The sequence below is a fragment of the Mirounga leonina genome, unplaced genomic scaffold (genome assembly GCF_011800145.1).
Source record: "Mirounga leonina isolate KUSES-001 unplaced genomic scaffold, KU_Mleo_1.0 Mir_178, whole genome shotgun sequence".
Taxonomy (NCBI): domain Eukaryota; kingdom Metazoa; phylum Chordata; class Mammalia; order Carnivora; family Phocidae; genus Mirounga; species Mirounga leonina.
The window spans coordinates 23468251-23492695 of record NW_023270464.1 but is presented as its reverse complement, the minus strand read 5'-3'; the positions used below and the strand labels follow the sequence as shown (position 1 = coordinate 23492695).

Below are 24445 nucleotides of genomic sequence, written 5' to 3'. Positions count from 1 at the left end.
ATATACATCAAAATTTATCCCAGTATACACGTCCAACATGTATTTTCTAATCAAAGGCTGTTAAAAAACCAAAGGGCCAGGCAACCTCACCCTATAAAAGCTAATCCCATTAAGGGCAGACAACAATGTAGCCATAAATTTCCTAATATGACTTCAGCCCCTTTATATATCAGGAGTTGGATTTTTCCTCAAAATAAAAAATATTTTTAATTTAGAAATAAGTGCATAAAAGAATATAAAAATCACACTCCTGACTAAAAATCTCTTGTATGTTTTTAGTCTTTTCTATTTTCCACAGACCAAACTGACCAAAAAGTGATTTGGGGGAAGAAAGAAAAACCACCACCATGTATCTTTTTGAAACGTCAGTATACGCATTAATTTATTTTCAAGAATATATATTTTTAAAAACAGGACATGTATGCGTCTAAGCAGCATGGCTGACACAGACCAAACCCATGCCGCGAGCTTTCGAGAACCATTGAACGTGCTGACGGGCAGGCAGAGTGAGAATAAATAGGGCTTCGGGGAGAGCAGTAGTGATCGGCAGGGTAGGTGAGGAACTCCCCAGTACTGACATGTGCAAAGTTCCAGATCTCCGGGACAGAAATGGCCCAACCCGTCCTGACCGCCCCCCACCGTGGCTGCCAACTGCAGGGGGCAGACGAACTCCGGCCCAGTGGGCACGGGCTGGGGGCCTCGACCCAGAGAAGACTACAGAAACAGCGTTCAGGTGAGCGTGTGTGTTCGGACACACATACCCCACAAAGGGCATTGCACTATATAACCAAAACAAAGGAGCTCCCAGCCTCCCTGTCACCTCTTTGGCAGTAGGTCAGGCCGTCTCAACTTCTGACACACAGACACCCTCATCAGGAGGAAGGCTATCCTGTGTGGTGGAGACAGATCTTTAGGTGAGAGCAAAGCTATCACAGCTATAGCATTAATGGAACATCCCTAAGCAAAAAAGATGTTAATTACTAATTCTAAGGGTACAGGCCAATCTCACTTCATGTCCCATGCCCCCAGGATGGGCACAATCATTTTCCTACACAATGGTGAGATACAAGCCCTTGCTCGTGCTTCGGCAAGTAGAATTATGGGGCAGAGAAATCAGGTTCCATCTGCTAAAATTTGCACTTACCACTATGAACTAAGTTTTAATGTATTTCTTGGGTCAAAACAAAATCAAGTTTTTGAAGACCCACTAAACCTCTGATGGATCTTCATCTGTAACTCTCATTCACGTCTGTCGTTAGGCCCGTGGCAGTGGAACCAGATTTTCAAGCACACCTAAACTCAAGAAAAATCACCCCTGTCTAATCAGATCTAGTCTAAGCACAGGAAGCCACAGCAGCTGACTGATCAGGGCTTCTCAGGACTGGATGTTGGTCGAATTGAGGATTCGAGAAGTAGCGTCAGATTTGGAAGCCTTTGAAAGTTCTCGCTGTTGAAAAATAAACACGGTCAGCGGCACTACGGACCCACTCCCACGCGCCCCACCCTCGTGTGCACGGGCGTGTGTTTCTCCGAGCCCCAGGTCCCTCTCCAGCACGGGTCGTGTTAGGAACATCAGATGAGAGACTCTGAGCACCATTCTATTAGTCACAGATGAAGCATGTGCACATGGTGACCCTGGACCCCTTTCCTTAGCCAGTACGTTCTGTTAAAACCTCACAGAAGAGAAATCCCTTACACTTCACAAAGTACTCTCTGGAGTTATCAAGCTGGGCAGGCAACAACCTTTGGTCTTTTGAGCCCTTTATAAAGCAGGGGGCCAGACCATCTATCTACCAATCCCTGGGGCTGAGGGCCTTGTAACCTGCTGGTGATTTGATCTCATGCTGGAGCACATGGAATAGAAGAAGATAAAGCACGAATGGCCACTGAGTAAGAGAGAGGTTAGTCGAGGTTAGTCCGCTGGCTTTGGTACTGCCTGGTGGAGTCTACCAGCCATAGCAACCCAAACCAGATAGACCCTCCCTCCCTCGGCCTTGCCATAAAGATAAGCAGATACATTTAAGCCCCAAGGGGATGACAAGGGGCTTGGCTTAAGCAAGCAAGCAAGAGAAAGCGGGACCCTCTGTCCAGCAGTCAGCTAGCCAGAGTGACACACTTCTGTAAATAAAGCCCTACCAGTCGTGTAATTTGAAAAAAGTGCCATAGTATGAAGCTAGTTTCCGAGCACCAGCCTCGGGCACCTGCCCCATTCTCCGTCACTGCAGCAAGGTAGTCGGCAGCATGGGGGAGGAGCAACCCCCCCCCCTCAACAGAAAGACACAGAGGAGAGAGCACACATTGTTAAGTAAAGGGCACTGCAGTTAAGTGTTAGTCAAGATGGAGTAGGTTACTAGGAACTGAAGAGTGTCTGGGAAAAAAACCACTTTTTCAGAGCCGCGTGGATGCCTGAGCAGCTCAGAGGCAAGGACACAAGCAGTGGGGAGCTCACAGGAGACAGAAAGTTGGCAGTTCATCCCCAGGCGGTTAGTAAGGCATATACTCCAGGAAATAATCAGCACACAGGCCAAGAACCTCATGATAGCACACAGCTGGGGCTCCCCTCCCCACGTGATGGGGCCTCTATTCTTTCCAGCACACTGGAGGCCTCTGATGTCACAACTGGGGAGGGTGAAGGTCTTCTGGTGTGAAATACATCACAAAAAAAACTTTGCCTGACTTTAGGTAGGGCTGAGAATCCAATTCAAGTCTGAACAGGTGTTAATCAGCAGGTTAGGCTGTTGGGACTTAAATCAGAAAGTATTTTTGATTTCTGCGTTAGGAATTCCTGCTTCCTTTGTAAAAAAAAGGTTCTAGGATAGTACAGCTGAGATTGGTTAGTGTAGCTCCGTGCCCAGATGGGAATTAAGCCAGCAGATGTGACAGAGGAGTTTGGAAAACGGACATGGGACATGCAGGGATTGCCATACAGACCTGAAGCCCAACAGTGGAGCTGTCAGAGAGGGACGGATCCTTCTAAGAACAAAGAATTAAGACAATTACCAAGAACTCCACCAAGAGAGCACCAGGGCAGTGATCAGAAGTCACCTCCTGCAGCCAGGGAATGGTATTTCTTAAGCAGAAGGATCCAGGTTAAATGTCGAGTTGCTACTGCCAACTTCCTTCTTATAGATCCCCTTAAACCACCCGACCCCATGCCACGGTCAAGGCAGGAAAGGGATTCTCAGCCTCCAAAGAACTGTCCTAATCGTCTGGGTGCCCTGGGGAAGAAACCCGCTCTGCCCCAACTGTGTGCTCCCCAGAGACTGGTAGATATTAGAAAAGGTGAATTACCGCAAACTCAGAATAGGTGCTGGCAACAGAATTAATGCTGAAGTTGCGCTGGAGGGGGGCCGAGGCGGGGTACCCACCGCTCAGGATGCTGCCATTGAGCTCCAGGTTCTCCTTGTTGGCTCCATGCCTCCCAGCACGGGGTGTTTTTTTCCCCGAACAAGTGGAAGTGATGACTGGCTGCAAAGAAAAGAGAGAAATCCGTGCATCATGCTCATAATGACCACACACACCCGCACACGCACGCACGCACGTCTGCGCGAGCAAGTGGCCAAAGGCTAATAATGTCTTTATATTATTCATGTCTCTACTTGTGGTTTTAAAAAATATATGAATTCTTAATGGTTTGCAGAGTACCTCTCTTGAGCCCAGTCTGTAAAATACTTGGAAGACACATTTAGCCCATATTCCCTACCTCTCCTTACGTGAGGGTACCCGACTGTCTCGTGGACCAGAGTCATCAGACCTCACTCAGCAGCAGCTGAAGACCAGGCTTTGAACTGAGCCCACAGAATTACATCCCAGTGACTCCCATGATACTACTGGGGTTCAGAATGACTTTTTTTTTTTTTTTTTTTTTTGACAGATAAGCTAGCTTACTCTCAGCATCTCAATGAAAATTGAATCTGGGGATCTTAGAAACTGGAACAAGCAGGTGGGGCCCCTAAATAGGCTGGAGCTGTGCTGGTGACGTCCTTGTACGCAGAACATACCAACCTTGCTGCCAGAAGGTGGAAGTCGAGACACAGGCGAACGGTAGACTGTCCCCCCGAAGGCCGGCCGAATGCTGCTGTTGGCCGTAGCATTGGACATGGTGGTAGTGTTCAGCTAAGGAGACCAGAAGGACAGAACATACTTAGCATGCTCAGCAGCCCATCCCTACACTAGAGAGAAAGGAATATAGGAAACTGTCTAAGAAAGATGGGTTTCCATGGTTAAGAGCTTTGAGGAAACCTGTGATAAGTGTTCAAAGCCGATTTCTATCTGGATTGAACTATAAAATGGTACAGCCAGGAACCGGCTAGAGCATCCGGGGCGGGAGGGAAGGAGCCAGGAGTTCTTCGCTAGGTGAACTAACTCAGGAGTATTGGATGTGGCAGTGAATAAATCAGACGAAAATCCCAGCTCTAAGAGAGCTTGCATTTTAATGAAATTTGGGAAGACTGGAATGCAAATGGGGGAAGACCAGAGACTAGTTTGTAGGAAAACCAAATAGAAGCCATGTTTCGAAGACCTGTATTACAGGTATTTCACCAGTTTGTAAGACGTGAGTCTGAAATAGCTAGCAGCTTGGTTCTTGAAAGATCTCTGAACCGTGTGCAGCTGCTTGGGCGAGTGGGTCAGGACCCCGTCATGAGACAGGTGGAAGGGAAAAACCCAGTCACGATATTTTCTCTAGCGACGAATGAGATGTGGCGGTCCGGGGAGAGTGAAGCCTACCAGATGGGTGATGTCAGTCAAAAGACAACATGGCACAGAATATCAGTATTCCGCCCAGGCCTCAGAGATGTGGCATATCAGTATGTGAAAAAGGGGTCCCGAATTTATGTAGAAGGGAAAGTAGACTATGGTGAATACACAGATAAAAATAACGTGAGGCGGCAAGCAACAACAATCATAGCTGATAACATTATATTTCTGAGTGACCAGACCAAAGAGAAGGCGTAGAATGGACGATTCTCCTTTGGCCATTGCTTGGTACAATCTCATTTCCAAATCATGTATAGTCTTTATAGTTCCTAAGGACAAGAATTAAAATATTCTTTTACATAAAATGAGTGATAAGAAAAAAAAATGGTACAGCCATTTTGTTTCTAAATCTATCAAATTAGGTATTTACACAAGAGAAATGGAAGCAGATATCCATACAAAGACCAATGTACAAATATAGCCGCTTTTTGTGTAATAGCCCAAACACCACAAACAAGCCAAATGTCCATCCACAGGCACATAAGCAAATTGTGGTCGAGTCATGCAATGGACTACTGGTCCCCATTAAAAAGGAGTGACCTATTACATATGCAACCACATAGAGGAATCTCACAAATATTATGCTACATGAAAGAAGCCAGACCATAAAGGAATACATACTGTATAATTGCACGTATATAAAATGTTAGAAAATGCAACTAGTCAGTGGTGACAGCAAGTCTGTGGCTGCTGTGGGGGAGCAAAGGGAACACAAACTGCAGGAGGAAACTGCGTGCCATGGATGTGTTCACAGGCTTGGCTGTGGTGATGGTTTCGCGGTGTATACATGTGTCAAAACTTATGAAAGCAAACACTTCATGTGCCAATTTTACTCAATAAAACTAAACTTTAAAAAAATAAACTCTAGGTAGGGGCACCTGGGTGGCTCAGTCGCTTGAGTGTCTGACTTGATTACGGCTCAAGTTGTGATCTCAGGGTTATGGGATCGAGCCCTGGGCTGGGCTCTGTGCTGGGAATGGAGCCTGCCTACTTGAGATTCTCTCCCTCTCCCGCTGCCCCTCTCCCCCTCCTTGAGCATGGGCACGCACACTCTTTAAGATAATAAATCTTTAGGGAGCTAGTTTAATAAATGACAGCATGTCAGGATAGAATGTACAGCTAATAATAACGAGCATGTATTTGAAGAATGTTTGATGCTATGAAAAAAAATCACAACCAATACCAAGTAGGGAAAAGGCAGAAATCCAAATTATATGTAATCTGTTTTGTTTTTAAAAATACATTATTTAAAAGCTTTTTTAAAATCAGGAAAAACAAATATTCTCAGTGGTCCTCTTGGAGTTTATCGGAGATTTTTTTTTTTCTTTAAGTAACCTCTACCCCCAGCATGGGACTTGAACTCCTGGTCCCTGGATCAAGAGTCGCATATTCTACTGACTGAGCCAGCCGGGCGCCCCTGCAAAGGTAATTCTTTAACTATCTATGTGTTAGAAAATATGAGCTGAGGAAAGAGAAGGGAAATAATGCTCTACTTCATTTATCAAAGAAAAGGTTAAAATTCTCCCCAATTTCCTGCTCCAGAGATTGAGGAGTACTGAATATTCCATTTACTAAACATGAAAGTCTTTCACAGAATACCACGGTCACTTGTTGGAATTCCAGGATGAACCTCTGAAGGTCTTCATCATTACAGACTGTTGGCAGTATGGTCTCCCCTGAGTTTAACCCGAGACCTCAACAACAGGCACACATCCGAGCTGACCGCTCCATGACTGTCATTATCGAGTTGCTGCTGGGGATAAGTATAGTTTTCCATTCATACTTTTAGAGGAACCCAAACCAGAAGGCCCCCAAAACCCTTTCCCATCTGTAGGGCAGGAGACAAGAGGAGGCCAAGAGCCCTAGCCTCAACAGCCCCTCGTAAAGAGTGGTTCACAGGGGCGCCTGGGGGGCTCAGTCGTTAAGCGTCTGCCTTCAGCTCAGGTCATGATCCCAGGGTCCTAGGATCAAGCCCCGCATCGGGCTCCCTGTTCAGCGGGAAGCCTGCTTCTCCCTCTCCTAATCCCCTCTGCTTGTGTTCCAGCTCTTGCTAACTCACTCTCTCTCTCTAATAAATAAATAAAATCTTAAAAAAAAAAAAAAAAAAAAAAAAGAGTGGTTCACAAAGCCTCATGTTCACCTTGCGCACTTTGCCCGGTGTGTTGGGTGCCAGTCCTCGCCGCTTGTTGGGGGTTCGGGGAGCACTGCCATAGAGCATCTCTGTCTCTGTCTGCTTCTTGTTCTTGAGTTGCTGTGTGGAAGTCAGAAGCAACAGCGATAAATCTCAGGAAGGGAATAGGCCTGAGATGGGACAGAAGCAGGGCCAGAAATCGAGTGCCCAGTCCCTGTACCCAGGGCTACCTCTTCAGCCACCCCTCATCCCCCGCAGAGACCCTGGGCTGCTCACATTCCCCCTATCCCTTTGTCCCCCACTATGCTCGCTCACTCTTTCTTGCTTGGCTCGCTCCTTCTCCAGTCGATGCATCTCCCATTGCTCCATCACGTACTCCATGAACTTCTGCCCATTCACCACAAATGCCTTCGAATGCTCCTGTTCCCACATTTCAATCCGTGCCTTCAACTCCTCTTCCAACTGGGATCATAGACAAGGACATGCTAATTACTTCAAATCTTTGGTATGAAGCTCGAATGAAATGATTCTCCCAAAGGAGGACCCCACCCCAGAGAACCATGAGCTCAACATCAAGTTGCTGGACCCATGTGGGTACAGGTCAGAGTGACCAGAAAGTAAAGCCTAGTAATGGTTTATTCATAACACACATGAAGGTGGGAAAAGGCAGGAACCCAGAGTCTAACTAGGGTTTTGGTGCCTAAAGCTGGAGGTAGCACTGGGGAAGACGAACAACATGAAATAGGCAGTGTGGGTTACGAGCACCACTCTCTGGGTTCTGATCTGGAATCTACCTCTCACTGGCTATGAAAAGGTGGGCAAGTTACTGAAGTTCTCAGGGCATTTCCTCATCTATAAAAATGGAAATGATACCACCCTCATAAAGATGTTGTGGTAACTAAATGAATTAATAAATGGAAAGCACTTTGCAACAGTATCTGGCACTTAATAAAGGGTAACAATTACTACTACTATTAAAAGGGACAACAGGGGGCGCCTGCGTGGCTCAGTCAGTGGGGCGTCTGCCCTCCGCTTGGGTCATGATCTCCCCGTCCTGTGAGTGGGCCCTGTGTCGGGCTCCCTGCTCCGCGGGGAGTCTGCTTCTCCCTCCCTCCACCCCACCACCCTGCACTCTCACACTTTCTCAAAAGCTTGCCTTATGCTATAGGCTGAATTGCATCCTCCCCAAAGTCATGTTTAAGTGCTAACTCTCCCAGTACCTCAGAATGTGGCTTTATTTGGACAGGCAGGTAATGAAGTTGAAGTCATTTGGGGGAAAAAAAAAATGAGGTCATTCAGGTGAGTCCTAATCCAACGTGACCGGTGGCTTTGTTAAAAGAAAATTTGGATATAGATACAGAAGGAAGGCCATGTGAAGATACAGGGAGACGGCAAGTCATCCACAAGTCAAAGAGAGAGGCCTCAGAAGAAACCAGCCCTACTGATACGATAGTCTGATCTCAGACTTCTAGCCTCTAGAATTGTGAAAAACTAAATCTCTGTTGTTGAAGGCCCCCAAGTCTGTGGCACTTTGCTATGGCAGCCCTAGAAAGCTAAGAAACCCTGATACTCAGGTGCTTACACCAGGAAGGCTCGGTATATACTTACCATCCTTGCCTAAGCTTTGGAAAAGAAGACAGTTCTGGGGCAAGACAATTCAAAGCAAAGGCTATACAAAAAAGTAAGGTATTTTGTAGCCAAGCGCCAAAAACTCTTAGTAGCGATGTTACCTTGGGGAGTGTTTTTTGAAGCTTGGCTCGTTGCTTTTCTTCTTTTAGAAGATTTCCTCCACGGTTTGTAAATCGACTTGGATCTGAAGCTTTTCTCTGTAAAAAATACCTTTTAATTAGAGTAGGCCCTGAGATGATCAGACTAGTAACTACTGCTAAGATTCCTTGCTCTCATAAACTGATACATACTAAGGAGACTCAGAGAGTTTCGCATTCCCATCCACTGTCAGCAGCGAGAAATGGTGGTGTTCTAAGACAGGAGAGTGGGGTGTGAGCACCACAGGCACATGCAAGATCATTCACTGGTGTGTAAAAAAAAACTACGGTTTTCTTTTTAATCTAAAAGCAACAGAGGGGGCGCCTGGATGGCTCAGTGGGTTAAGCATCTGCCTTCAGCTCAGGTCATGATCACAGGGTCCTGGGATTGAGCCCCGCTTGAGACTCCTGGCTCAGCAGGGAGTCTGCTTCTCCCTCTGCCTCTCCCCCTGGCTCTCTCCCTCTCTCAAATAAATAAATAAAATCTTAAAAAAAATAAAAGATAGGCTTTAATATGTAATACACAATGTCACTGGCTCCCTTCCTTGGTTCAGATGTCAAAGATGACTTGTCATCTATAGGGAATATATGTGGAGGGACAAGGGAGAGGTCTACACTCGGGAGGGCTTGGTGGTGGCACCCCTACTTGCTCACTCACTTCTAGCATATTGACAATGCAGCTTAAATGTGCCCAGTTAGGTGGTTTATAACCCAGTGTTTATGAAATTAACACTCACAAAATAGGCAAGTAAACATGTAAAGTGTTAGGCTTCCTCCTCTTTTCTGTTATTTGTTACTGTATCATGTATACGGTATACCAGAACAGTAATTTAAGCATGTAATTTGTGCATATAAGTTAGATTTATACACTCAAAAATTGGAGATCATCAGAAAACTTTAGAAACAATCTTGACAATTTGGAGGCAAAGCTTGTAAAGAAATTGTTCCCCCTTCCAGACCACTTGATTGCTAACTGCCCATAAACACTAACTACAGGGGATGGTAATGCTTTTATTTTTCCTTAAATACTGGCATGTCCACAAGACTTACTTATCTGGCTCTTTACTGACATTTACTACCCTTCCTTCTTGCTTTCAACCACAAGTTAAGGAGTAACAGTAGGACATCTGTTCTTAAACAGCTGTGAGATCTCACACAGGTCTCTCCATCTGAGTCCTCGTTTCCCTCCTATAACCTTGAAGGAGTTGAACTCAGATTCTCTAACGGTCCCTTTCAAGCTCTGAGAAGGAGTCTCCGTGTGCCCTGCATGTCTCGTCTGGCTCAACCAAGTCCTCCCAGCCCTGAGCTCAGAAAAGCTCTGAGGAAAGCTATGAGTGCCAAGTCTGTCAGAAGAAGAGGAATTCAGACTATACAAATGTGCCCTAATACCCAGGCAACTTTCTAAGAAGACAGAAGTTGGAATGGTAGCAAATAATAACTGCCTGGCCCCACATCCGCCCTCTCCTTCCTTTGTCCGGAGAACCTGAATTTATCTGTGGCAAAAGCTCCCCCAGCCTCACCAGCAGCTGGTGTGGTGTGCAAGCAGAGGGGCTGGGAAGAGCCCTCAGAGGGGCTGGAGGGTCAGGGCATGAAGCGCAACAGGGGGAGCTCTACAGCTACCCTGAACCTGGGGATAATGTCCACCCCTTAGTGGTGGGGGAGCCCCGGGCTGGAGAAGCCTGGGACACCACTGACTGTCGAACAGCTGGACCTGCCCTGTATGCTGTACCTCTGGACTTCTTTATGCAAGAATTCTACCTTATTGAAGGCATTAATTTAGTTCTGTGCTCCCACCTATGAGCTTTGCAAACACAGATGGGTTAGCAGTAACTCAGAAACTTAGTGATGAAGACAGGGTGTTAGAAACCTGGTAAAGAGAAAGGAGAGTGGATTCTGACTCTGTGCAGGGCAGGCCTTAAGCCTTGATTGTACTCTAGGGAAACAGAAGCTAGGGCGGTACCTCAAACTCCAAGAAAAGTCTCCAGCTTTCTTCCCACTTCTGGACACCTTCAAAGAGTTCTTTGTGAACCTCATAGTAGTTTCTTAACCGCACAATCTCAGCATCATGGAGCTGGAGCAGATTTTCCGTGTAGTCCTCTGCAAGATACAGGCCCAGAAGTTTTAAAAAATTCCTCTAGTGTTTAGCATCCCAATTTACTAATCCCTCATCCTCATCCTCCCAAGATGGAAATCCGTTTTTCTTCCTTATAGTAAAAATGACACATGATTAAGTATATATTGTGGATGATAAAGCCAGCTCTGTCACATGATCAGTCTGGGGAGAGTAGGGAGTAAGGGGCTAGGGTGTAGGTTACAATGATGAAGATTTTCAAAAGTTCTGTGTCACTTCTTGCCTTGTTCTAGGTTTCCTTCACAGTCTTCCTTTCCATCCTGCTCACAGAAAATGTCTAAAAACTTAGTACAATCTCAGGGACGCCTGGGTGGCTCAGTCGTTAAACGTCTGCCTTTGGCTCAGGTCATGATCCCAGGGTCCTGGGATTGAGCCCCGCATCGGGCTCCCTGCTCAGCGGGAAGCCTGCTTCTCCTTCTCCCACTCCCCCTGCTTGTGTTCCCTCTCTCGCTGTGTCTCTCTGTCAAATAAATAAAATCTTAAAAAAAATAAAAATAAAAACTTAGTACAATCTCATCTTTATACTCTGTTCAGGTCAGACTCGAATTCTGTTGAGCTCTTGGGGATGGATTCCATGGGCTCAAACACGGGCTCTGCTGTTGACCTGCTGTGTGCCTCTTAGTACATTTGCTGAACATTTATGTGCCTTCATGTCCTCATCTCTTGAGGTGAGGATTAAGTGAGATAATAGTGTTACGGGTCTAACGCTGCACCTGGCATGGAGTAAGCACCCGACAGACTTGAGCCTCACAACTACAGGCTACAGTGATTTACTATTTCAAGAATCAAGAGGCCCTTTTATTTCCTAGTGGCATTTGCTAATGTTAATTATGCAGGAATGGCAATTTATGCTACATGGCTTGAAAAGGCAGCTGTATCTGTTTGGTAGAGGAAATACGTGCTGGTCAATGTCTGCCCTCAGGAAGACCTCCGCTTGTGTACGAACCAGCATAGTAGGGGGCAAAAGCCTGTCTCTGCTCCTGGCTGTAGAAACACTGGTCCCAATACTGAGCCAGCTCCACTCGAATTGCCTCAATCACTTTCTTCATGTTTTGCATCTTCAGTTCTTCCAACCGATCCACTTCCAATTGCAGCTGTAACAAAGAGACTTGGTAAAGGTGCTTGCCATACGTTTACTCTCACATAGGAATACAAAAGTTCAAAAGCCCCCCACCCCGCCCCCGGCGTTTAAATAAAATTATAACACAAAGCCACAGAGGTAAATCAACACTTTTTTTTCTTAAGAGAGAGAGTGTGCATGCCCGCGCACAGAATGGCAGAGAGGGAAAGAATCCCAAGCAGGCTCCAAGCTGGGTGTGGGGCTTGATCCCACGGCCCTGAGCCAAACTCAACAGCTGGACACCCAACCCACTGAACCACCCAGGTGCCCCAGTCAACACTTTTTATAACGCTGATATCATGGGAGCCAGAAACCTAAGAAATGTCCACAAAGGACAGAAGATGAGCAGGCTACAGCCACCCTTATCTAATGCTTGCCTTAAAAACAGGTTCGTGGGATGCCTGGGTGGCTCAGTTGGTTAAGTGTTTGCCTTTGGCTCAGGTCATGGTCCCTGGGTCCTGGGATAGCCCTGCATCAGGCTCCTTGCTCAGTGGGGAGTCTGCTTCTCTCCCTCCACCACCCACCCCACTCGTGTTCTTGCACATTCTGTGCACACACTCTCTCTCAAATAAATAAATCTTTAAAACAAAAAACAGGCTCGCTTGAGGCAGACACTGTTGAAGACAATACACTTGACACTCGTAGAGACTGCTGACCCAGTGCCCATTGGATTTCTTACCGCTTTCCTGACCTTGGCCTTTGACCCAGTCATAACCGTGGCCACAGCTTCTCTCTCTTCCGCAGGTATCTGCAACCTGTCCCAGAGCTCTCGGATCTGAGCTCGCAGACCCTCACACACTGCTTCATTTTGTGATTTTCGCATTTCCAGCTGTAGCAAGGAGAGCCAATGGTTATGGCAAAGACAGCAGCACAAAGAAGGCCAGCCCTGTGGCTTCCCGCAAAGAAATGTCTGGACCCACAGAGAGGAGAAGCACTTTTACTAGATTGTGAAGAAGTGTGTTTTCATGACTTCTGAACACAAACTGTATGGCTGCCATTATGGTAGAATCTCAAGCCCCAAGAATTAGGATTCAGATTATTAAAAAAAATTAAATACTAAGTTAATTCACATGACTAACAGTATTTCATCCAAGATTTTAATTTCATTCTTAGAGCCACAAATACATTTTTTGTTAAAAAGAAGACAAAAAAACCCCCGAGGTTATATAATATTTACTATCTTTATCCTCCCTCATTCTTTTAACTTACACTGGCTTATTTAAGACAGAAGGACAAAACTGTCCGTTTTTTCAAATCTCTGGACACTATGGAGATCCCAGGCCATAATGTGAGTAGTCATTACCTGCCGAAGCAACTTTTGTAGTGTTGCAATATTCTCCAGAGATAAACAAAAGGCGTCTTCATCTTCACACACCACATCTCTTTCAAAGCTTGTGTCTGGGGTGTGATCTAATTCCTCCATACACAGGATGATCTGTCTCTTTATGTTGACAAACTCCTCACGTCTAGATGCCTATAAAATAAAATGATTACAAGTGCCTACCTACAGGAAAGTCAAAACTGACTTTTAGGAAGTATGACTGCAAGCGCTTACCTTTGTTTCCCTCATCGTGGCCACGTGCTGTCTAAATTGGCTCAGCTCTTCTAAGCTGGGAACTGAGGTGCTGTCGATGTCATAGTGGGGCATGCAAAGAATTTCACACAGCTCTTGATCTTGTTCTTGAAGTAGTTTCAGTTCCTGTTTTCGTTCCTTTTTCTGTTTTCGCATCAGTTCTACCTGAGTGCGCAAATCCTTTTCTAGCTGCAAGATGGTCGTCTCTCCTTCTTCCTGCAGGAGACAATGTACTATTGTGAGAAGGTTCCAAGTGGATCTCTTCAAATGAAGAGAAGGACAATGGAAGAGGGCTAGAATGACAGGCCTTTTTTTGTTGTTGTTTTTTAAGATTTTATTTGAGAGAGCAAGAGAGCGAGCGAGCCCAGGTGAAGGGCAGAGGGAGAAGCAGACTCCCCGCTGAGCAGGCAGCCTGACATGGGACTCAATCCCAGGACTCTGGGATCATCACCTGAGCCAAAGGCAGATGCTTAACTGACTGAGCCACCCAGGCGCCCCTTGGATGACAGACTTTTAAGGTAAACTTACAAATAAGTCAACTCATGGCCAAAAAAATATGGCACAGAGTTCCCTAAGAAAGGTCTCGAATAAGGAAAGGTACCAGGACACTTTTGCAAGAGGTGAAAAGTGGTTGGAAAGCTTGCTTTGAGTTAGCTATAGCATAGTATATTTAGTTCAAAACATGATGCTCATCCTAATAATCCTAAGAATATCACCTAACCAATAAAAATCAATAGTCCTTGCTCTACTCCAACTGATTAACAAGAGGAAAAAAAGTGGCAGTTATAGGACTTAAAAATTTACACAATTTTATTCAACGTTCATGAACTAATAAAAGACTGTCATATAATTTAAGGGAGATATATCACTGTATATCTAACTTCTCACCTAATTTCACATTGAAAGTTAAAAGACTAAAGAAACTATTTGTCTAAAATCAATGATATAAAAAGAAGGGCCATATGCACCCCCAATGTTCATAGCAGCAATGTCCACAATAGCCAAACTGTGGAAAGAGCTGAGATGCCCTTCAACAGATGAATGGATAAAGAAGATGTGGTCCATATAGACAATGGAATATTACTCAGCCATCAGAAAGGATGAATACCGGGGCGCCTGGGTGGCTCAGTTGGTTAAGCAACTGCCTTCGGCTCAGGTCATGATTCTGGAGTCCCTGGATCAAGTCCCGCATCGGGCTCCCTGCTCAGCAGGGAGTCTGCTTCTCCCTCTGACCCTCCCCACTCTCATGTGCTCTCTCTCATTCTCTCTCTCTCAAATAAATAAATCTTTAAGAAAAAAAAAAAAAAGAAAGGATGAATATCCAACTTTTACATCAACATGGATGGGACTGGAGGAGATTATGCTAAGTGAAATAAGTCAAGCAGAGAAAGTCAATTATCATACGGTTTCACTTGTTTGTGGAACATAAGGAATAGCATGGAGGACATTAGAAGAAGGAAGGGAAAAATGGGCGGGGGGAATTGGAGGGAGAGATGAACCATGAGAGACTATGGACCTGAGAAACAAACAGGGTTTTAGAGGGGAAGGGGGTGGGGGGATTGGTTAGCCCGGTGATGGGTATTAAGGAGAGCACGTACTACATGGAGCACTGGGTGTTACACGAAAACAATGGATCGTGGATCACCACATCAAAAGCTAATGATGCACTGTACGGTGACTAACATAATAAAATTAAAATAAAATAAAATAAAATAAAATAAAATCAATGATATATATGCCATTTCTGTAGATTCCAGGAAATTCCACTAATGTCATGATCTATCTGATTGCTCTTGGCTGCCAGGTATGGCTCAGTTGGTTGAGCGTCTGCCTTTGGCTCAGATCATGATCCCAGGGCCCTGGGATCGAGTCCTAAATCAGGCTCCCCGCTCAGCGGGGAGTCTGCTTCTTCTCCCTCTCCCTCTGTCCCCCCTCCCCCACTTGTGCTTTCTCTCTCAAATAAATAAAGAAAATCTTTTGAAAGGAAGGAAGGAAAGGAAAAGGAAAAGGAAAAGGAAGAAACTCCCTCCCAGGCTGACTCCATCTAGATACCCAGGTAGTTCTTGCTGTAACAGAGAGAGGGACCCAAGAATCTTACAGCCATCCTGTGCTAGCCCTACATTCACAGCTATTGAATTACCTTCCCAAGCTTCATGTTGGTTTTCATTTTTATGATCCCAACACTATTTTTACTGGTCCTCCCCAGGGACATATTTTGGACCCTCTATCTTATCTGTTATTCCTTTCATCCTTGCTGGTGTCTTCATTCAAGCCCTGCCTTGTGCTGGACCACCAAACGGCAACCTCTCAGCCTGGTACACAGATAATCCTGCATGCTCTGAATTTGACTATGCTCTCCAGACACTCCAGCTCTTGAGACATTTCTCCTCAAGTAGCCATTCTGGCTGGTTCAGTGGTATACAACTACTGGGTATGAAAAAACCCCCAAAGGCAGGTCTTTTGGTAACTTTCCCTTGTATCACCAGTCACTTTTGCTTTCTAGATAGTGCCTTTCATTTTCTTTCGGAGAAAGAATAGCACAGTACCATCTATACCTAGCTTTTCCTTAGAGTTAAAAAAAAAAAAGTTATATGCCCCACAAAATGATGGCAAGAGGAAGCTGTTTTTGATCAGAGGATTGTAACACTTATTAGCTGTTCCACCTCTCAACAGGGCAACTCTTTACCTAAGTGAAAGTTGCTGGAACTAATTAACTAGGTGGCAAATTCTGCCCGCTTTTTATGGCCAAGATTCTACAAGGAAATCTTCCATCTGCAGCCCCAAGTCAGAGCTCCTTCCTAAATCTCAGACCAAGCAGGAGCCCCCAAGGCCCGACCACATACCTGAAATGGCTCGACGTGTAATTCGCTGCACAGGGTATTCAGCTCTTTCTGACAGATGGAAATGCTTTTGATGAGCCTTTCTTTCAGGCTTTCCTCTTCAGCAATCATCATATCCAGGAGGTCCTACAAGAGAGAAAACAGTCCCATAAAAGTTTGGGGCCAATGGGAGAAAAACTCCAAACCAACAACACCAAAACCTTCTTAATTACAAATTCTTAAGAAAGGACTTAAATAGAAACAAAACCAGGAAGAGCCTGTGACACCCCAGTGTCACTTCCCTGACCATCTCCAATGGGACACCAGTATCCGTATGGCTGTCCCATTGCAAACAGACCAGTACGACTCACTCACCTTGATATGTTTCTTTACAACCTCAGTTCTTTGTAACCGCTGGTCCTCTGGAATCCCAATTAATTCCCAGATTTCTCGAAGGTGATTCAGAGCTTTCTGGAGACATACTATCGACTCCTCTGCCAGCACCTCACTGAAAAGCAAAAGAGAAGCCAGGAACATGAGCCACTGCCCCCAGACTAAAAGCAGTATTAACAGAAAATAGACTCCTTTCTCAGTGGCCTCAGGCTAAAACAAATTGAAAACAAGCATTCAGCTTTAACTGCTCTTTTCAAAAACACCACAACACTGGCAAAGCAAAATTCGGTATCATCTTACACTGTGGAAATTCAATCTTCTTCTTCTTCTTTTTTTTAAGTAGGCTCCACACCCAGCGTGGAACCCAACGAGGGGCTTGAACCCATGACCCCAAGATCAACACCTGAGCTGAGATCAAGAGTCGGATGCTCAACCAACTGAGCCGCCCAGGTGCCCTGGAAAGTCAATCCTCTCAATAATACTCAGAATCAGGACTTTCATCAACAATTCTACCTATGGCAGTACAATACAGAATTATAAAAGAAAAACAGACAGGGGCGCCTGGCTGGCTTAGTCAAGCAAAACATAGGACTCTTGATCTCAGAATTTTGAGTTCGAGCCCCACCCTGGGTGTAGAGATTACTTAAAAAGGAAAGATAAGCCACACAAAATAAACTCCCACCTAACACAAGACCTTGCTTGGTGAGAAGCTCCTATAGAACAGCCGGCAACTCATTACAATTTTGTTGTTCTTAAGTTACAACTACTGACTTACAGAATGGCTAAAATTACAAACGACAAACATCAAGTGTTGGTGAGGATACAGAAAACCCAGGACTTTCATATACTACCTGTCCGGAGTGGAAACTGGTACAACCACTTTGAAACCTGCTGGCAGCATCTACTGAAGCCAAACCTCGCAGTTCCACTTTTACATGCGGGTGGGGTGCGTGCAACAGAACTGAACCTGCACGTGGTAAAGACACGCACAGGAGGGTCAGGGCAGCACTACTCATAATAGCATAAGAATAGAAACAACCCAGATGTCCACCAACAGAATAAACAGTACACTCCTACCATGGAATAATACAGCAATGCAAAAAGACTACATACTATAGGATTTCATTTTATGAAATTCTAGGAAAAAAAACTACAGTGAAAGAAAGCCTGGGATCAGAGCAGAAGATCAACTACAGAAAGGCACAGGGAAACTTTTTTTTACGGTGATGGAATGGTCCTAGATCTTGATGGTGATTACCTAACTGTATGCAGTGACCAAAATTCAAATTATACATGTAAAATGAGTTAATTTTACTGTATGTAAATTATACCTCAAATCTAAAAAAAAAAAAAAAGGAGGTAAGAGGCCCTTTAGGTGGCTCAGACGCTTGATTTCAGCTAGGGTCATGATCTCAGGGTTGTGAGATCAAGCCCTGCCTCAGGCACCTGGCTCAGCATGGAGTCCGCTTGAGATTCTCTCTCCTTCTGCCCCCCCCCCCACTCATGCATGCACTCTCTCTCTCTCAAATAAATAAATAAAATCTTAAAAAAAAGGAGGGGGATAAAACAAAACTAATGTGGAAAAAACAAAAAAAATGTTGGGGAAGAAAAGGAAAAACAGTTTAAGTGAAACAAGCGAGACAAGCAAGCATATATCATTATGTGATTCCATTTATATAAAATTCAAACACAGGCAAAACCAAGGTGTGCTTTCAGCAGTCAGAACGGTGGTCACCATTGTCCTGGGAGGTGGTGATTGGGAGGGATACAAGGGGCACTGGTTACATAGGTGTGTGCGGACTTTGTGAAAATTGAGTTGGGACTTGGGTTTATGCACATTTCAGTATGTTAGTCTTCAGTTACAAAAAGTTTATTTCAAAAAATTGTTTATCTGATACAAATTTAACTGGGCACCTTGTATTTTATCTTAAAAAAACAAAGTTTAACTTTAAAAATGATAACCATTAGTCTGCTTCACATAACATTCAAAAATAGAGAAATTTTCTCTCCTTTCTTAGATACAAATGGCTAACAAAGACACTGCTCTGGCACCAGGGAAGGTGGATGTGCTTTGCCACCAGGCAGCAGTGAGGCCTAGAACAAGTCACTTAAGCTCTTCGTGTGCTATCCACAAGCGAGGGGGCTCAAGGCTCTCATTGGCCTCCTTTGTGCCTCCAAGTATTCAGTGGTTCTATGAGTCACCAGCCTAGATCTCCAAGAATATTTTCACATCTAAGACATTTCTCTAGCCAAGAAATCCCAATTTAAAGGTTGCCTATCCGGGGCTCCTGGGTGGCTCAGTTTGTTAAGTGTCTGCCTTTGGCTCAGATCATGATCCCGGGATCCTGGGATCGAGCCCCGCATCGGGCTCCCTGCTCGGCGGGAAGCCTGCTTCTCCCTCTCCTGCTCCCCCTGCTTGTGTTCCCTCTCTCGCTATGTCTCTGTCAAATAAATAAATAAAATCTTTAAAAAAAAAAACACTACAAGATCTCGTCTGTGGTCAATATTCAATCTGAATGCAAAAGCCCGGAGTTGAGCCAGACCAGACCAGCCTGGGGCGTGTCCTGAGGGGCACTACTTTAGGGAGTGCTCCACAGTCTCTTCCAGTCTGGCCCACCCCACCCTAGCCAACAGGCACAGCTAGGGCAGCTAGGTTCTCCTGAAAACAAAATCCAATCAGGCCTTGACTGAACTACTATTTCCCATTGCCCTCAGGAAACAGTTCAACCACTTTCAAAGGGAAGGATTTCTAAAACCCCTCTTCAGGTTTGTCTCTTAATCTCTCTCACCAGCTCACTCCTTAAGACTCTAGCCAACTGACCTTCTGAGCATTTCCTGGACATGCCCCTCACTCAGCCATGTGTAGCTCTCAGTTGTTGACACGGTCATGCTTCTGTACATTACCTTCCACCTGCCATTACCTTCTTTGGACAGCTGTGGATTCCTCACAGTCACTTCTCTGCCCCCCGCCCCATCCACCCTGTAGACCATAGACTCAAGGGCAAGGACTACCAGATCTTATCCATCTTCATTTTACCAGACCCTAGTGCACAGCAATTGTTCAATAAATGTAAAATGAGTGGCCTTGAGTTCATGCCAAAGGCTCATTATGCCTCTAACTTCCAGCTACCTTCAGTTCATAAGCTCTCACATATTGACAGATTTAAAAGCAGTGCTGCCTACCTCTGTAACACATTCAGAGGGTAAAGTGATCACTTTTCTGAAGCATAAAAATCTAGCACATGGGAAAAGAATCTGAACGGATATTTCTCCAAAGGAGATATATAATGGCCAATAAGCATGTGAAAACACATTGAATATCACTAGTGAAATGCAACAACAGCCACTAGTGAAATGCAAATCAAAACCACAGAGAGATACCACTTCACAGGCACCAAGATTGCTATAATAAAAAAGTTAAAAAAGAAAACAAAACAGTAGTAAGTGTTGACAAGGATATGGAGAAATCGAAAGCCCTCATACACTGCTGGTGGGAATGTAAAAATGGTGCAGCCTCCTTGAAAAACAGTCTAGCAGTTCCTCAGTTGAACACAGAGTTACCATATAACCCAGATATTCCATTCCTTAGGTATTTACCCAAGAGAAATGAAAACACGTCCACACAAAACTCATATACAAATGTTTATAGCAGCATATTTATAATAGCCAAAAAGTAGAGACAACCCAAAATGGCCATCCACTAATGAATAGGTAAATGTGATATAGCTATCCAATGGAATGTTATCTAGCAATAAACCTGGAAAACATTACACCAAGGGAAAGAAGCCAGTCACAAATGACAATGTATCATAGGATTCCATTTATATGAAATATCCAGAATAGGCAAATGTATAAGAAACAGAAGTAGATTAGTAGTTCTGTAGGGCTGGGGTGTGGGGAGGGAGGAAGGTGGGAAAAGGGACTGACCTCTAATGGGTATGGGCTTTTTGAAGGGATGATGAAAATGTTCTAAAACTGACTGTGGTGATAATTGCACAACTCTGTGAATATACTAAAACCCATCAAACTCTATGCTACATGAAAGGTAAGAAATCATTCATTTGAGATCTTTTCCAGTCCAATGATTTAGTTTCAAGAGACTGGGAAAATTGGACCTTTTTACAACCGTTTGTGTCCTTGGGAAGTATTTTTCTAAGTATCCTCAGCTTTTTGGTGATGTGTTAGAAGAATAAAAATCTCAAATTTGTACTTTTAGGGAAATTACCCGAATCTATTTACAGGCAGTATGTAATTGCACCAAGAGAATTATTATGCACAGCGAATGCACTGAGGCATCTTACGATCATACAACTTTTTGAAACATCGAGTTATTCATTCAAAAATACTACTTGAATGATTATTACATACAAGGTGCATTCTAAGTGTTGGGGATTCAGCACTGAACAAAATTCCATCCCTGCCCTTTTGGAGTTTACATTCTAATAGTAAAAGAAAAGTGATCAATAAGCAAATCTTACATTAAATGGTGGAAAGTCCTCCCTGAGGTGACCTTTGAGCAAAGACCTAAAGGAGGTAAGGAATCAAGCCATCGGACATGTTGGGGAAGAGAGATCTAGGTAGAGGGAACAGCAAATGCCAACGTCTGAGGTAGGATAGAGCCTGGTAGGTTCAAGAAAGCGCAAGGACTTTGGTATGACTGGAGTAGAGTACAATAGGACTCCAGAGGCCTTTGTAAAAAGGCAGAGAGGCTTTTACTCTAAAATATGAAATCATTGGAGGATTTTGGCTCCTGTGGTGACAATAAGCTTCAGGAGGCCAAGGCAGATGCAGGGAGACCAGTTAAAAGGCCAGGAGAACACAGCAAGAGATAACGAGAGTGACCTGGACCAGGGCCGTGGCAGCAGAGCTGGGGGAGGAGTGAGACTGTGGCTGTCTTTTCCAAGTTAAGGCTAATCTTAGGAATGAAAGAAAGAGGTGTCAGGGTGATATAAGAATTAGTATGAATGTTGTGAAGGGTGGAACATTTTTTAATTCTTTGAAAACAGTACTGGAGTGAGAAGGGTCTCTAACTAGAAGATTTGTAATTCCAAACACCCATTTTGCAACAGACCCAATAAGATTTGTTCAAGTAATGGAATCCAAGGGATGGTTAACTTTTACGTTATAACAACAGTGTGCATACTGCTTTTAGTTAGTGTCCCATTTATCTGCTGGAGGCTAGCTGTCCATTTGCTGTACAGACATTTGTTTTGGTTTTAACTGGCTCTGACAGCTACAAATCTCATGTCATTTAATTCTGTAAAAGCAATTTGGCTAAATTAGTAAACATAGCCAACTTTTTCAATTAAGTCACAAACCAAAAAACACTGCAGATTATGTGCCATATTTTTAAAAAATAACAGCTTTATTGTATTTTTAAAACCCTGGCTGTTTTTTCCAATGGTACCATAGTTTGTACTCAATTCCCATTCTCCGGAAGGCAAGCACTTGAAAAAGAAGGACGGGAATTAGTACTTATGGAAGGAAGCACTTTCTACAGCCATAGAGCAATCAATCTGACCAATAACTACAAACTAATAATGAATCATCACAGTGCCTCACCCACCCCTTTCAGAAAGTAGGGTTAACGTTTTTATCACAAGACATTCTAACACAAGAGCCCTACGCCCTGGTATTATCCTTATTTTATTTTATTTTATTTATTTTTTTATTTTAAAAGGTTTTATTTATTTGACAGAGAGCGAGAGAGGGAACACAGGCAGGGGGAGGGGGAGAGGGAGAAGCAGGCTTCCCGTGGAGCAGGGAGCCCGATGCGGGACTCGATCCCAGGACCCTGGGATCATGACCTGAGCCGAAGGCAGACGCTTAACAACTGAGCCACCCAGGCGCCCCTATCCTTATTTTAGAACAAAACTGACATCGCTGCCCTTTTGGAGTGGACCTTCTGAGAGCAAAAGAAAGGTGATAAATAAGCAAACCTTCCACTAAATGGCAGTATGTGCTATGGAGGGAACATCGAGGGGACGAGGGGGCTGAGAGACAACTGACATTCGGTGGGGCGAGTCTGGCCCCTACTTCAAGCCGGCCGCCCCTTCCCCAGCACGGCCGGGGGAGTCGTGGAAACCACCGGAGAGGAACTCCTTACTGGAGCTCCTGAACTTGCAGGGAAAGCCGGCTATCTGTCCGAGTCAGGCAGAACGTTAGCACTGCAGCCCGACCCCGCGGAGGACCCGGATAAGCGCAACAGTTGACCGCCTTATTTAAACGGAAGCGAGAAGCCGGACCACAACAGACGCAGGACTTAGAACAGGCCGCAGGTGCCAAGAGGCAGCACCTGAGAGGCGGGCGGGGCTCGCGGACACCGCGGCGCGTCGGGGCCTCGGGAGCCCGCGGCCGCCGGGGCCGGTGCGCGGCAGGCCTTGCCTCCGCCGCACCGGGCGCTCGGCCCGGGCGCCAGCTCGGCGCTCCCCAAACCTGCCGGCGGCGCCCGGGCCTCACTCGGCGCGGGCTGACGTACCACCCGCGCCCCGGGCCGCCTCGGGGGCCCCGCACCCGGGACGGGGGTCGCTCCCTCCCGCGTCCCCTCGACTCTCCCGCGGCCCGCACCTTCTCCTCATGGCGGACGCTCCAAGCAGCCGGCCGTCGAGGCCCCAGACCTCCTCCACGCGGGGCTGGGCGCAGCAACCTCCCACAAGCACCGGCTGTCTTGCTTCAAGCCGCGGCCCCGGGAGCCGTTAGGTCGCCGCGGAATTTCAAACCGAGCCCGAAGGCGGAGCAACCCCGCGATTGGCGCCCTGACCCGTCGCTCCTCGCCAAGCCCCGCCCCCTGGCGGCGAGCCGCGAGCGCGCACTGGGTCCCGGCGCGCCGGGGTGAGGGGTGAGGGAGGGCTCGCGCGCTGGGCGTGGGAAACGCTCGCTCTCGGACTGGCGGTGGGGTCGCTGTCTGCGCCGGCGCCGGGTCTCGCCGGAGCCTGGAGGGCCGCGTCGCCCCGCCCCGCGTCGCCCCGCGTCGCCCCGCCCCGCGTCGCCCCGCCCCGCGCCAGCTGCGGCGTGCGGGCCACACCCCGTCCCGGCACTGTTTGGATTCGAAGCCCTGGCCGCCGCCCGGAGGCCGCCGGGAAGGGGCGAGAACCGCAGCCAGCGGGCTGGGCGGGAGCGGGCTCAGCAGGAAAGCCTGACGCTGTAACTCGTTTCCCCCGCGCAGGCAGATGGCGAGCCTGGAGCTGATCTCTGGTGGCAGCCTTCCCCACGTGCGGGAAGTCGTGCCCTCGGGGGCAAGGGAAGGAACGCTGCGTCCCTGCTCGCGGGCCCGGCACCTTTCTAGACAGCGATCCCATTTAATCTCCAGGACAGCCCCGTTTGGCATTATCGCCATTTTACGCAGGAGAGAACCGGCTCTGAACGGCTTGAGGGACTTAACCCAGGTCACATGATTGGCACACAAATGGAGAGCACCTGGGCATGGTTCTTTCAAATTACAGGGGTTTATATAGTTATACGAAAACTTTAAAACTCAAAATCGACATCAAAGCACTTTTGTATCCTTTTTTCGCTGAATATATGCTACATCCCTAAATGCTTACATATAGCTTTGTTTTCCAGTGATTCAGTTGCATGATGTTGTGGCTGGAGGTACTTCGTAATTCAATTGTTTTGCTATCCGTGTGTTTTTTTTTTTTTTTTTTTTAAGATTTTATTTATTTTGGGGCGCCTGGGTGGCTCAGTCAGTTAAGGGTCTGCTTTCCGCTCAGGTCATGATCCCAGCGGCCTGGAATCGAGCACCCGCATCATCG

The 24445-nt window shown here is 46.0% G+C and overlaps 2 protein-coding genes across 6 annotated transcripts; one reads left to right on the top strand and one right to left on the bottom strand.

Annotated features, from left to right (window-relative positions):
- Window positions 1–350: 350 nt before the first annotated feature.
- Window positions 351–23464, bottom strand: PRC1 (protein regulator of cytokinesis 1). 5 transcript variants are annotated; one of them, XM_035024159.1, is made up of 15 exons: window positions 23259–23464; window positions 16674–16806; window positions 16323–16445; window positions 13462–13695; window positions 13210–13380; window positions 12586–12735; window positions 11733–11880; window positions 10616–10752; window positions 8620–8715; window positions 7205–7351; window positions 6899–7009; window positions 4006–4116; window positions 3292–3468; window positions 2932–2973; window positions 351–1447 (listed from the first exon to the last, which is right to left on the bottom strand). In XM_035024159.1, exons 1-15 carry the CDS (start codon window positions 23267–23269, stop codon window positions 1376–1378), a joined length of 1863 nt encoding a protein of 620 aa, XP_034880050.1. In that variant the 5' UTR covers window positions 23270–23464; the 3' UTR covers window positions 351–1375. The 5 variants fall into 5 exon arrangements, with proteins under 5 accessions (XP_034880050.1, XP_034880051.1, XP_034880052.1 ...); XM_035024160.1 differs by having other exon boundaries at window positions 2932–2970; XM_035024164.1 differs by having other exon boundaries at window positions 1362–1447; window positions 3369–3468; window positions 23259–23463.
- Window positions 4335–5068, top strand: LOC118023070 (single-stranded DNA-binding protein, mitochondrial). Its single transcript, XM_035024165.1, has 2 exons — window positions 4335–4356; window positions 4467–5068. The coding sequence occupies exon 2, from the start codon at window positions 4510–4512 to the stop codon at window positions 4954–4956; it is 447 nt and encodes a 148-aa protein (XP_034880056.1). The 5' UTR covers window positions 4335–4356; window positions 4467–4509; the 3' UTR covers window positions 4957–5068.
- Window positions 23465–24445: the final 981 nt, after the last annotated feature.

Bases quoted from the DNA above. Each gene is read 5' to 3' on its own strand.
- PRC1 (XM_035024159.1), bottom strand. The intron at 13,696-16,322 runs GTATGTGGTCGG...TGTCTCCTGCAG, and splicing joins TACACGTCGAGCCATTTCAG to GAAGAAGGAGAGACGACCAT. The intron at 3,469-4,005 runs GTTGGTATGTTC...TTTTCTTTGCAG, and splicing joins TTCCACCTTCTGGCAGCAAG to CCAGTCATCACTTCCACTTG.
- LOC118023070 (XM_035024165.1), top strand. From the start codon at position 4,510: ATGTTTCGAAGACCTGTATTACAGGTATTTCACCAGTTTGTAAGACGT.